This window comes from Pipistrellus hanaki, assembly GCF_964339955.1.
Source record: "Pipistrellus hanaki genome assembly, chromosome: 6".
NCBI lineage: Eukaryota > Metazoa > Chordata > Mammalia > Chiroptera > Vespertilionidae > Pipistrellus > Pipistrellus hanaki.
Window position 1 is genome coordinate 17338064 of NC_140508.1, and position 14456 is coordinate 17352519.

Genomic DNA, 14456 nt, shown 5'->3' on the forward strand with positions numbered 1-14456 from the left:
AAACAAGTTCCATGAAGATATCATCTTCTAGACACAGTTTATATCAATGCTCCTTAAAAAATTTTCTTTTTATTGATTTCAGTGAGGAAGGGAAAAGGAGGGAGAGAAACACCAATTATGAGAAAGAATCACTGATCAGCTTTCTTCTGCACGCCCCCTCCCCAAGGGGATCCAAGCCTGCAACTTAGGCATGTGCCTTTGAGTGGGATGGAACCTGGGACCCTTCAGTCTGCAGGCTTATGTTCTATCCACTGAACCAAACCGGCCAGGGCTCAATTTTCCTTTTAAACTTGGTGCCTGTTTATTAGCTATAACCAACTAGTGGCTTGTGGCCTTTCCTCCATGAAGAGAGGATGGCCCCATGACCATCTGAAAGAGGCCCGTGCTAATTGACAATCATGGAGACTGTCAATGGGGTGGGCACCAACAAGGGAACACTAAAAAATCCCACACACATGCACATGTTAAACGCAACTGTGGTGTGTCCAATGTTTACCCACATCCCATTGCATGAGGACAGTGGGCTAGGTGCTGGAGAAGAGAGGTGGATTATAAAAACAGTGGTAGGGTGCAAAGAGAGGCTAATTTATTATCTGTGGCCAATAAAAACCACAGGGAGGGTGATGAGGTGGCTGCAGGATCCTTGAGGAAGTAAGAAGACTTTTGGACAGGCTGGGACTGAGGAGCGAATGCCGTGGGATGTGGCAGCCAGAATCCCTTAACATGAGCAAGGGCACAGAGGCAGGCGGGCACAGGCCAGGACTCCATATACTGCTACACTTGTCTGAGCTCCAGGAACATCCCAAGACTCACTTGCTAGCTCTATTTGGCTGACTCCAAAGAGCTCCAGGGTGAACACACCCATCCATTGATTAAACTCACAATCCTCCTAGCATAGTTCCCTCCCCACCAAACCAGGCTCCTCCTCCTGTCTCAGCCAATGGAATCCTAACCCTCTAGTCCCTCCCAAGTCCCTCTCCACTCCTCTGCTCTCTCACAGTCAATCACCCCCTCGCTGGGGTGGGCAACACCCAGCCCATGGGCCATATAAAACCCATGAAATCATTTGTCTGGTCCTGCCAAGGCATGAGGGGTGAGTTAATTAAATGTTCAACCAAATGTAGTAGGCTCATTTTTAGGTTGATAATTTTATATGGCCCATGAATTATGTAAATATCCAAATGGCCCTTGTCAGCAAAAAAGTTCCCCATCCCTGCCTAGGCCCTGCCAAGTTACTTCCTATTACTTTCCCAAACTCTCACTCTTTCCCTATGCATTGCCACCCTCTGGTCAACAAATCCAGCATCTCTGGATTTCTGTTCTTTTTTTGAATCCTCACCTGAGGATATTTTTTTAGTTACGGAATCTAGAGATTGATTCTGAAAATCAGAAGGGGGAAAAAAAAATCCAGGAAAAAAAAATCCCAATGAGTATGCCAGCAAATCTATAAATACGAATTTTAAGTTTCAGAGGCAGACCAAAGGCTGAGACAGTCTAATTCAACAAAGTCTGAGCGCCCCCTGATGGTTAACCAGGAGCCCGGCAGCAGACACCGCTTTTTAGCTGCCTGGGGTCAACTTGTTAACTAACTCCTTCCATTCAGCTAATCAAGCCATTGTTCTTTTGTGCTCTGTGTAGAAAAAGAGAAGCGTCCTAGTTTATGATGAAAAGCATGTGGATTTATTTAGGAAGCTGCGAATTCAGTAGAATTTAAGGAGAATGCAGATTTGCTAAACCAGAGATGCAGATGGGTGCTTTTATATGAGAACCTAAAGCATATCCAGGAAAAATTCATTTTTATTTTTTGTGATCTTCTTATCGCCCCAGGAGGAAATGGCACAGTGACCAGGCAAGAAGAGAGATACCACAGTCCCCAGAGCATCAGCTGCAGCCTGGCGCCCTCCCCTGGCCACTCCCGTGGCTGCAGGGTTGGTACAGAATGCCACCCAAGGAGGCTGCGCCAGGGTGCCTGCGATGGTTGGGTGACCTCTGCTACCTTTCCCCCCAGCAATTAAGTTGTAAGCACATGTCCTTTTCTTTTGGTAAAATGTTATCTCGATCCAACCAGTAAACTGAAGTTACAGGACAGGCTGTTAAAATATACTCTCCACTGAATAAATGGATCTGGGAGAGAGAAATCGGCTTCCTGGGGAAGGTAAAGCAAGACAATGTTTGCAGAGGAGAGGAAGCTCTGGCATGCACCCCTGAACAAAAGGGAACAAGTGGTCTTTACTCGGAGAACAGTTTCCTATTAGGACTCACTCCTTCGTACATTATGCCTTTCATCCCCACTCAACCACAAAATGATTTTGCCAAGGCAAATACAATAGCAGAAAAAGATTTACACTGAAAGAATCTTTAATAATAAACTGTTGCCGATCTGCCTGCTTGCCTGTGATTTATAATACAATAAACATCGGATTCTATTACGGCTCATGCACTGAAGCCGCTGTTCTGAAAAATGGAATATGAAAGCACCCGGACCCCACCACCATCACAATGAAATGAGCATGTGTAAATGTGCTAAGAGTATCTCTTTGCATCTTTTATAGCTTGTGTGTATTAATCTGTAACGCTTATTAAGAAAGCCATTGCTATGCAAAGCAGCACCCAATCCCTTTCTCTGGCTTTTCAACAGAGTGCACTGTTTAGCCAATAGGACGGACCCTCTGGCCCTCATTCTGCATTCATCGCAGGCAACATTTGCACAATGTATCTCTCAAAGGCGGCTGAAAAGAAGGCCTTAATACTCATGTAAACAACTGCAAACCAATTACTTAATGAATCAGGCCCACACATAATGAGGTGCAGACAAAGAGCTATAAATGTATTTTTGCGCCCAAGCCACTGCTTTAAAGTAAAATCCCTCAGCTGTAGTTTGGGCTTAACTAGCACATCATAATTATTGTCTCTAGGACATCAGAGGAAGCCATTTATTTATTTATTTATTTATTTTTTTAGGTCCAGCGAGGTCTTTTTTTTTTTTTTTTTTTTTTGAGGTTGCTCATCAGCTCACTGACAAAATAGAGCAAAGAAGAATTTTTAAAAGTGCTACAGCAGCACTGCACTGTTATGTTTATTCTCAAGTACTGGTTTCGAGACCACTTGTAAAAGCAATAAAGCACGAGGAGTGACTGTAGTAAGTGGGATCTTTAAATGTAAGCCTCTAAGAAATTTCAGTGAATTCAGGCACAAACAGCAAAATCAGAGCTCTCCAAAGCCCAGGGTGGCGTATTAACAACAACTAACCCAGCACGAGAACAAAACCAGAAGCATCCAAACCCGCTGCTTGGCGCCCAGACCGCTGCCTCACAGCATTAGAACCAAGGCTTCCGTGCAGAATGTTTTTTTGTTTTTTTTTTTTCTTAAAGGGGGTGATGTGATTACTTGTAATTTATTTAGGAAATTAATTTCATGCAGAAAAAACAGTAATAACAAAAGGCCCCTGACTCAAACTGAAAAGGAAAAAAGACTGCTTTCTAGAATGAAGTATGGGAGTAAGACATGGAATAATCAGGCTGAGAAAATGTTCTTCAGAATCCAACTGCTTTCTGAATGTATTTAAAAATTGCCTGAAGAATACATATAAAGAGAAGTTTAAGAAGGTTTTTAATGCCTCCCAAATATAATAAAAACAAACATTTCTAATCATCTTTAAAAACTAAATGCTTATATTATTATGACAAATTGTAACATTAAGTGCTAAAAACTACCGGTAGAATTTGTCTTTTAAAATCCCTTTTAGAAGACCTAAAACTTCAATTGATAGTCTAATCATAAAAATATAATGCTTTAATACACTTCCCGACCCATAATTCACCTCAGACTTCCTTCAAAAACATGGATGAAAATCCAGGTGTTAAAGATAATAATTTTTGATAACTAAATGAGTAATCCCTACAATTAAACTTATCAGGTTTCTAAAAGCAGAATTCAATTTCAAAATATCAGTCTTTTAAAAATATATTCCGGGTCCTAAAAATATTGTAATGTTTTTCAAAATATAAATGAAAATAGATTTTTTCATTTTAAAAACACTATTATTTCTGGATCAAATCACTTTCTCTTATGGAATACAAGAAATGTGAAGTTCCTGTTTTAAAATTTGGGCTAAGCAGTTAATTCAAATGTAATGGAATCACCCAAAGGATTTTTAAAATGAGAAATGTTGCTACAAAAGGGAACTGGTAGTAACTTCTAAATGATATTCATCCCAAAGCAAAAAGGAAGGTACTTCATCAGACGCTTGCTTCCATCCCCATCTATAAATTCTTGCTAATTGACTCATGCCACTGCACGATTAGCATTTTATGTTGATGACAAATCCAGCACACAACTCACTTAGCATGGCTTGAAAAACTTACAAGTGCTACCGTGAAAAAAAGGGGAATAAATAAATTTTGTTCTTTATGGAAAAGAAGCAAGAAAAGACAGAAAAGGAAAGTATAATGTAGCCCAAATACTCAGTACAAAAGAGGAGTACAAAAACAAATAGCCAGCAATGCTGTATATGCATCAGCTGTCTCAGAAAGAAGAAACAGGCCACTTTATTTCCTTTAAGGCCCCATGTTTTCTCTGCCCCTTTCCATTGTGTGGTCTCTAAGCAGCCCTACTGCGAGCAGCTGTAGACGCTAATTTGTGGTTCACTGAGGTGTCAATTGAGTCTTAAACCACGGAAACAACAGCTGCAAAACAATACTTGGCTCTGGTGCAAATATTTTCAAAGGTAGACTGAAGTTTCAACTGTTATTTTAGATAAACACCAGAAGCAGAACCTTCCATCAAGTCACACAGCAAAATAACACGTAGCTGAAGTTTGATTCACTGCGTAGTGAGTGACATTTCTCATCTTGTGGCCACCATTCAGAAAGGCTTTCATGACTTTACCTTGACAAAGGACTTCTTTCGCTGGATGAAAAACTAGCTTCCGATGTGATTTTCTTAGTTGGCGTTGTCTTCAATGCACCACTGCCAATGTTCAAACCTGTGACAAGCACAGACAGGAGGGGGAGCATTAGCCTCCAGACAGCAACAGACACAACGAGGAAAGAAGGGGCCTCACGGTATCTTGGGTAAATATCAGCAGAGGAAGATGCTGTCCAAGCCACAGAAAGCAAGGGGGCTTATGGGGCAAGAAATAACATGTTGGCAGAACACTGAAAAGAAATGTTTTTTTTTCCAGTGATACAAAGAAGCCACAAAAAGTGAACAATAATATCATTCAAAAAACACCATTTTAAATTATCAAGATGCACGGGTAAGCACATGGGTCCCCACTATGGCATGAGATAGCTCTGGATAATTCACAGTGTTATAACACACAGGCACCAACTTAATGGGTGCAAGGAACCAGGTCTCAGAAGTAACTGACACTCTGGGAACAGGTGCCCACACCACCCACCTTTTAAAGAGCCTCTGCCCAATCCTCTATTTTTCCATCTTGCAGAGGAGGCTGAATCTCCACTGAAATCCATCAAGGCCACTCTTCATGCTACCCCCAATATGCGGGGTAGTTCCTGTCCTGTGCCTCCTGGGAGTCAGCAGCCGTGGATGTGTTTGTTACAAGTCTGATCCTTAACTGGCAGGTGCCCAAGATCACAGATAGAGGGTGCGAGGGCATCTCAGCAAAAGGCACTGGATGACTTTCTGCCCTGTAATCTGCTTGCCTGCACAGAACCCCGCAGCAGAGGGATTCTCTTGATGATATGACTATGAGCAGCCTGCGCAGGTCTGCAGGTGCTTAACAGGACCTGGTCACTTCAGATAGGAAAACAAAGGCACCAGGTTTAAGGGCTTTCTTTAGAGACAGGCCCAGAGACAAACAACGAAGACATCTGGTGTAGAAAGTAATTAAAGCACGCACTGCTTCTTCCATGGCTAGACGTGGGGGTGGCTCCTGAGTTCAGAGTGCACATCTCCACCGCCACCTGGAACCGTGCTGTGAGGTTTAACACGGGCACCTGGCTTCCACTTCCCTCTGCCCTCCGAGCCTTCTTCCTGCTTCTTTTTGGAGCTCAGAGAAGCCCCCAGGGTCAGAGTGAGGATGAGAAGGAGAAAGTAATGCATGACCAAATGCAAAGGAAATCCCAGAGGCGGTATTTAACTGCAATGACTGCCAACACTACTAAAAGCACTTTGAAGGTCACAACGATGACAATTTAGGATGTTGCAAGGCACAGAGTGTAATTTTAAGTGTGGAGTCAGAAAAGTGAATCTAGGGATACTTGACTACAAAACCCATATAGTATCACTTCACTTATGAATGAATTAACAAAATGTTTAATTATTAATATTGATACATTAATAATACTATAATTTTGATACACATCCAACAGATTACAACTTATACCATATTTACTCATCCTTTGAATCTGTCCAATTAACTATCCCAAGTATACTTACCAACAACAAATCTGAGGAGTCACCTATGTATGTCTGCTAACCTGCTATAATGCTCAGAAAGAGATGTTACTTTTTTGGGCCTCGCTTGTAAAATGAGGGGGTTGGATAAGTTCCCCTGGGTTCTAAGTCTGTGACTCAAATGTGAAGAAGGAGATGAAAAGCAAACATTTAAGGGCTCACAAGTGCTCTATCTCTCCAAAGTCATGAAGGCCTCTATTGTGGGTAGAGGCCCTGTTTTATCTCAACAAACTACAATGTCTCATGTTCACGGAGTTCAAATCGCCACCGCCACCACCACCACCACCACCACACCAGCCCTCCTGTGCTTTTCTCCAACAGGCACTGTGCTGGGTATTTAAGCTACAGTGGCTCACTGAATCCTCAAAACAACCAAAATAAATTTTATAGCTACCGATTCTAACATAGTTAACTAGGAAATAGCTCTTCAAAGACAAGTCTTATGTACCATTAAGTATGTCTCTCAAAAAAAGTGTGTCTGGTGAACACATCTCTGAGACAGTTGGAAAATCTGAATATGGACAGGGAATTATGTGATATTAAGAAGTCATTTTTTGCCGTTGCTAGTTTGGTTTAGAGCATCGGTCGGTGGACCCAAAGGGTCCTGGATTCAATTCCGGTCAAGGGCACATATCTGGGTTGTGGGCCCAATCCCAGTAGGGGGGTGTGCAGGAGGCAGCCCATCAATGATTCTTCCTCATTATTGATGTTTCTATCTCTCTCTCCTTCTCCCTTCCTCTCTGAAATCAATAAAATGGTTAAAAAAATCATTTTTCATTCTGATAGATAAAACTAATGGTATGGTGTCTTATGTAAAAGTAACATTAAAGTGTACTTCATTATTAATCCATTTATTTTCATAGAGGGAACTGAGCTGTCTTATACTAAAAAAAAGGTGTAATAAAATAAACGCCACTGAAAATTATAAGAATACAATAAAATATTAGAAAACAGATAAAATTACACTTAAAACAAACATCCCAGATTGTCAAAATTACATTTAAGCTTAAAACTAGTTTTTACTGGAATTTAGTCTTTTTATCTAAAGAACCCGCAAATACCTCAAAATTTTGGGTAGCCTAGGATGATGCTCTCATTGATGATTAAGAAATGGGAAGATGGCCGAAACCGGTTTGGCTCAGTGGTAGAGCGTCGGTCTGCGGACTGAAAGGTCTCGGGTTCGATTCCGGTCAGGGGCATGTACCTTGGTTGCAGGCACATCCCCGGTAGAGGGTGTGCAAGAGGCAGCTGGTCGATGTTTCTCTCTCATCGACGTTTCTAGCTCTCTATCTCTCTCCCTTCCTCTCTGTAAAAAATTAATAAAATATATTTTAAAAAAAAGAAAAAAGAAATGGGAAGATGTGGGAAGAAAAGGAATTGGATGTATCTCCTGTGATTCTTAGTGACAAGTTGCTATCATGTGCATGCAGGCAGAATCCAAGGGTCTGTAAGCGCCATCACCGTGAGGGGCCAGAATGTATCCAGGAGGAAAGACTTTTCCAAACTCGTGTTCATTAATGACTGGAAAAGTACTGGCTCCTTCTGACAGTGACAGTTTGTTACAAAGCAAATTCCAGAAACCTTCAAAGAATGACCACTCTTCCCTGAACCCAGCACTGGCCACCACCCTGTGCTATCCTAGACACTGATTTCAAGTGCTGGATCCGCCCTTGCTCACCTGGAAGCTGTGAGGCAGAAGCGTCCTTTTGGGCTCTGTCCTCAGTTTGATCTGCATTATCCCGAAGGGCAGACTGCTTCAGCCACTGGTAGACTTTCGTTTCTACAGATGATAAAAAAGGCACAGAGAATGGATATTTACATGCAAAGGAGAGATGGATCCTTACCTTATATCATACAGAAAACTCAACTCAAAAATGATTAAAGACCTAATTGCAAGACCTAAAACTATTAAATTCTTAGAAGAAAACATAGGATAAAAGCTTCAGGACAGTGGATTTGTCAATTTCTTGGATGACCCAAAGCACAGTCAACAAAATAAAAACCGACTAACAGAACTACATCAAACTTAAAAATTTTGCATGTCGAAGGAAACAATCAACAGAGGGAAAAGGCAAGCTATGCAATGGGAGAAAATAATTGAAATAATATATTTGATAAGGGGTTAATAGCCAGAACATATAAGGTACTTATGTAATTTGATAACAACAAAAAATAAATCACCTTATTAATGCTTTTTAAATGCATGAACATTGTTTTTGTACTGCCTCTTTTAGGTACTCTGAAAACCAACAAAAACTAATTCAGTTGAACTCAGTTTTCAAGACTCAAAGACAAGTTGTGTGAATTTATCTGAGATGGCCAAACGCTAGTCATTATTCTGAGTGGGTCAACTCATGGCAAATGGTTTCTCTCCACTCCAGGCCTTGCAGAAGCCACTACAGGAATGAACCAGAAGAAACAGCACTGATTCCTTGATCCATCCTCCAGCTACTTCGGAGCACGCCCTGCTCTGCCTCTCAGGTTCTCATATTTGAGTGCGGGGTTATAGCCTGGGTGAATGGCAGGAGCCTCTGGAAGAATAGTAGTAGCAGGATGAGCTAGCTCAGAGACCAGAGCTGAGAAAAATCTAACCAACGTTGTGGGGACAGAAAGGGCATGCACAGAGAGCAAAGCGAGGTGTGCCAAGCGGGTCAGCAGCAGCCCAGACCTGGCTCGGATCCCCACGACACCCTTAGTCCTGTCAGGCTTCTACTGGCACCCACTGTAAGTCTCAAGGACATCTGGATGGAATGAAACATGGAGAATTAGTTTTAGCACAGAAATAACAAAACAGCATCCTGTGTAGGCACAAGGGAAGATGGGAACACAGATATTACAAACAGACTGGACAGGGCAGGATTCTAAATGCAGACGCTTTGGGGGGCCAAGTGGGAACCACACATAAAAAGTGACTCCCGTCACGTGAGAGCAGCGGGAGGGCACGTGCCCCGTCCACTGCGGAGAGCTGTTCTCTGACTGCAGCCAATTGCTGCCCGGAGGGAAAGTGGGCCTGGTCTCCTCAGATTTCTGCCTTTGTAAATGAAAAAAATAAAAGCTGCATAGGCCAAACACAATGTACTTGCAACGTTGGTGGTGAGCAATTTTTATTGGGCTACAAGAAAACCCTGTGAAAAACTTCAGCCAAGCAAGATGTTAAAAAAAACTCACTCCATTGAAAGAGTTGAGAGATCCAGAACATTTTATCAAGGGAGGCTGCAGCATTTACTTAGAGAGTTCTAAGTAGCTGTCTGAATCAAATGCACCAGATTTCAGATTCTTTGGAAACAAGTGTATACTTTTTTTTTTTTTTGCTAGGGGGGCTCAAACAATTCAGACATCTTCCAGGAATATTCTAGAAGACTTGGCTAGGAGGCCAACTTCATAAAGCAAAAAGGCAAATCTAGGCTCTTAAGGTTTTTGGCAACTCGAGCTCAGGCTTTTGATAGTGAAGAATCAAGTGTTGAAAAGCTGCACTATGCTGCCTTTCAAATTCATAGTTATTAAGTGAATTAATGAACCAACAAGGGGGCAAAAGTAACAAATCTAGAGGTTCCAGTTAGCCTGCTATAAACAAGGTAAGGACAAGATGTGCATAATTCTAAGGGGAAATACTTTAATCTTCTCAACAGGCGAGTAAACTCTAAGTCTGTAAATTTGAGGATTGGGTGGCTCTTTAGAACTCCAGGGAAATTTCCACTTCCTCTTATTAGTAATGTCAAACTCTCAGCAAACTATTTAGTGAAAATTATTATATGAAACAATTATTTCTAACGAATATAGTTCTTTCTTTTTCTCTCTTTTTATTTTATTTTATTTTTTCCAATCACCATTTATCCCCTCTATGCCCTCTTCCACTTCCACCCACCCCCATCACCGCACTGTTGTCCATGTCCATGAGTTTTCTCTCTCTTTTCTTCTTTTTTGCTCAGTCCCTCCACTCCCCCCATTATCCCCTCTTCACTAGAGCTGTCTGCCTGCTAAGTGAAATAAGCCAGTAAGAGAAAGACCAGGATCAAATAATTTCACTCATATGTGGAATTTAATGAACAAACTGAATTACCAAGCAAAACGAAGACAGACGCATATACAGAGAGCAAACAGGCAGAATACAGTTATTTTCAATTAGAATGTTCAGGTCCACACGGAAACAAGCATGCTTGCATGCTCTAGCTTTTGGTTCTGGATCTCTAGGTCAAGCAACTCTTACATATTCCAATCTGTGTCAAGATTTAGTTTAAAAAGTAAAAAAAGATTGTCATTTAAAACAAAAAAATAAAGCAAGGGTCCAGGGGACTAAACTCTATCCTTGCCATTAATTCTAGACTGATAACACAATTAGATAAAAATGTTTTCCTACTTCCTTATATAAGCTAGCAGAATCCAATCAGCGATCTTCCTACAAAGTGGTGATGGGTCTCTGAGATTGGTGTGTTTTTTTTTTGTTTTTTTTTTATAATATGCATTTTGTGTCTAGAGAATGGAAACAGCTAGAGAAACAAAGTGAAACACACTAAATAATGGGAGGTAGGGGAGAGATGATGATGAGAAAAGGAGAAAGAAAAAGCCTCAACTTCTTATTTTTTATTCTCTTTTATATGCAAATGTACACCTGCTAAAATACTTCTAAATCTACAAATAAAAAGAAAAAGAAAATATCTGATGAACAAGTGCTTTTAACAGCCTATTATAAGAGCCAGATAAACATGTGGTTCACCAGCCTCTATGGGGTGTCTCTCAGGCAGAGAATTTGTCCTGGGCTTTTGCAGAAACGAAGAAAGAAGTGTTAGGTCTGGAAAAGGAATAACAAAGGGAGATGCAAACAATACCATCACTACAGCTAGCAAAAACGACCTTGGACTGACAAAAAACTGGGCATCTCTGAATAAGGAAGGATAATTGCCATTCCTATATGAAGTATGAAGAATTTTAAAAATTAAAATTAAAAAAATATTTTCTGTCCACTGAATTTCCAACTGCTGTTACTTTTTATGTATATCTACATCCATGCATTTAAAAAATATAATACGCTAGATGTGTTGCTGATGCAGCAAACCCAGTTATCTTTGCAAAATAAAACAAAAATTGTGGGGTATATTTCTAAAATTAATTCTAAAGATAAATGTTATCACTTAAAATTCAGAAACCACTTGTCTAGTAATCTGCTCAAATGAAAATGAGAAAATATTAAGATATGGGTGCTTTCACAATTCTGAAAACACAGAAAACTTATCTATATTTAGGGATTTTGTAAAGGCCATAAGTCTGCATGAATGTCAGAAGCACAAGTTGGGTCCACTTTTCACATCCAGACTTCCCACTCCACCAGGAGTCCTGGGCTTGTGAAGCTACTGCCCAGGTTTCTTTGTCATCTCACAGAGAGGGCTGATGCCCAGAGAAAATCCTCAACCATATGAGTGAGTTGCCTGAAGCTGCTTCAGAAAATAGATATTTATATCACTTTCTTAATTTCTATGGAACAATTAAACAGTTACAGCTGAAAATAAATGTCAGGCTTATAACTGAACTTTAATGAATGTTCCAAAACTGAATTGAAACAATTTTGCTGGCATTGCTTCACATGTAAATTTATAACCACAGTCTCTGACACTTAATTGTTCAATCATGGGAGGTGAATTTCAAGTCTCAAAGTCATGGAATCCTTGATTGAGTAATCTTGATCAGGAAGTTATAGTTTACTGGCATAACTAACTGCTTTAAAAATATTTTTAGCAATGTTCAATTTACATAATGAGAAGAATCAGAAATAAATATATTAATATTACCAATGTCATTACCTATAGTAGAGCCAGGAATAATCACTAATTAAGATGGACCAGATTCTAGGGATGTAAGGTATGAAGACATATATAAGGTATGAAGACATATCCCTCCTCAGCTCCTGTAGCGGATGGAACAGTGTCTCTCCCCCAAACCCCTATCCACCCACGGATGCCTGCCAAAAGATCTAACTAGACCATCTTTTTATACCGTATACAGGCATAAACTCAAAATGAATTAAAGGTTTAAATGTGAGACCTGAAATCATAAAACTCTCAGAAGGATATATATGTAGTAAACACTCTGACATAGATGGTAGGTAATATTTTTTCCTGATCTATCTCCTTGGGCAAGGGAAACTAAAGAAAAACTAAACAAGTATCAAGCTAAAAAAGTCTGCACAGCAGAGGACACCATCAACAAAACAAAAAGCCTACTGAATGGAAGACATTCACCAAAGACACATCCTATAAGGGATTAATATCCAAAATTTATACAGAACTCATATAACTCAACACCAAGAAACAAACAATCATTAAAAAAAAGGGCAGAGGACTGAATAGACATTTCTTCAAAGAGGACATACAGATAACCAACAGATATATGAAAAGATGCTAAACATCACTAATCATCAGAGAAATGCCAATTAAAACCTCCCACCTGTCAGAATGACTATCATCAATCAATCAGCAAACAAGTGGTGTGCAGAAAAGAGAACCTCATTCATGGATGATGGAATTGCAAATTGGTGCAGCTACTATGGCAAATAGTATGGGGGAACCTCAAAAAATTAAAAATAGAACTGCCTTATGACCTAACAATTCAACTTCTGGGTATTTATTCGAAGAAATCCAAAACACTAATTTGAAATGATGTATGCACCCATATGTTCACTGCAGTGTTATTTACAACTAAAGGCCTGGCACATGAAAATTGTGCATAGGTAGGGTCCCTAGATGAGATCAGGGCTCATCTTACCTGGCTGCCAGCAGCTGGCCCCGCCCACCAGCAGGCGGCCCTGCCCCCTGCTGCCGATGCAGTGGTTGTTCTCTGTGAGTGGGGCGACCAGTGGGGTGATTGGGACCCTGGTGTCACCCGTGTCAGCCGCCACCACCCCCGGCTTCTGATTTCCCATTGGTAATCAAAGCCTGCCGGCTGGGGGTAGGAATCGAGAGGTTGACCATTCCTGCCCACTCGCCAGCCCTATCCTCTATCATCACTGGTCGCCCTCTGTGTATGGGGAACTGTTGGGAGGACTAGGGCCCCCAGCGGATGCGCCACCACCCATCTCGGTTCCCTGTTTCCCATCGGGCGATCGGAGCCATCAATAAATGATTGGATAAAGATGTGACACCCGGTGTTTCCCAAAGTGTGGTACGCGTACCCCGAGGGGTACAGAAAAGTTTGGTGGGGGTACGCACCGGAGTTTGGTGGGATATGCACTGCACCGTGCTAAGTTGTGCCTAATTCTATGTTCTCATGGGTACGAGGGGTACTCAGCGTTACGAAAATTATAGAAGGGGTACAAAAGTTTGGGAAATAGCCGACACCGGTTTGGCTCAGAGGATAGAGTGTGGGCCTGCGGACTGAGGGGTCCCAGGTTCGATTCGGTCAAGGGCATGTGCCTTGGTTGTGGGCACATCCCTGGTGGGGGGTATGCGGGAGGCAGCTGTTCAGTTTCTCTCTCATCGATGTTTCTAACTCTCTATCCCTCTCCCTACCTCTCTGTAAAAAAAAAAAAAGTTTGAGAAATACGATGGAATATTACTCAACCATAAAAAAGAATGAAATCTTACCGCTTGTGACAACACTGATAGACCTAGAGGGTATTATGCTAAGTTGAACAAAGACAATTACCATATGATTTCACTTTTATGTGGAATCTAAACAAACAAACAAACAAACAAACAAACAACACAAAGAAACCAACAAACCAGACATAGACTCTAGATACAGAGAACAAAATGAGAGTTGCCAGATTGGAGGGGGGTTAGGGCCTGGGTGAAAAAGGTGAAGAGATTATTAAGTACAAAATGATAGTCACAAAAAAGTCATGGGGATATAAAGTACAGTGTTGGGAATATAGTTAATAATATTGTAATAACTACGTATGGTTCAAAATGAGTACTAGACTTTTGGGGGGGTGTCACTTTTTAAGTTACATAAATGTTTAACCACTATGCTGTACACCTGAATATGAAATGTCAACTATAATTGAAAAAAAGTTCATGTCCACCCAGAACCTCAAGATGTGACCT

The 14456-nt window shown here is 41.0% G+C and overlaps 2 protein-coding genes across 3 annotated transcripts in view; one reads left to right on the forward strand and one right to left on the reverse strand.

Moving 5' to 3' along the window:
• The window catches only part of LOC311624161 (general transcription factor II-I repeat domain-containing protein 2A-like), a 324681-nt gene that overhangs the window by 282103 nt on the left and 28122 nt on the right, over positions 1-14456 (forward strand). The gene's annotated exons all lie outside the window — the stretch shown is intronic.
• KIZ (kizuna centrosomal protein) overlaps positions 1-14456 on the reverse strand; it is a 101337-nt gene that overhangs the window by 7861 nt on the left and 79020 nt on the right. For both annotated transcript variants that reach the window (XM_084887012.1, XM_084887011.1), the window contains 2 exons: positions 8099-8200; positions 4888-4984 (listed from right to left, as the gene is read on the reverse strand). In XM_084887012.1, the coding sequence (XP_084743138.1) occupies positions 4888-4984; positions 8099-8200 (199 nt within the window). The remainder of the gene's footprint in view (positions 1-4887; positions 4985-8098; positions 8201-14456) is intronic.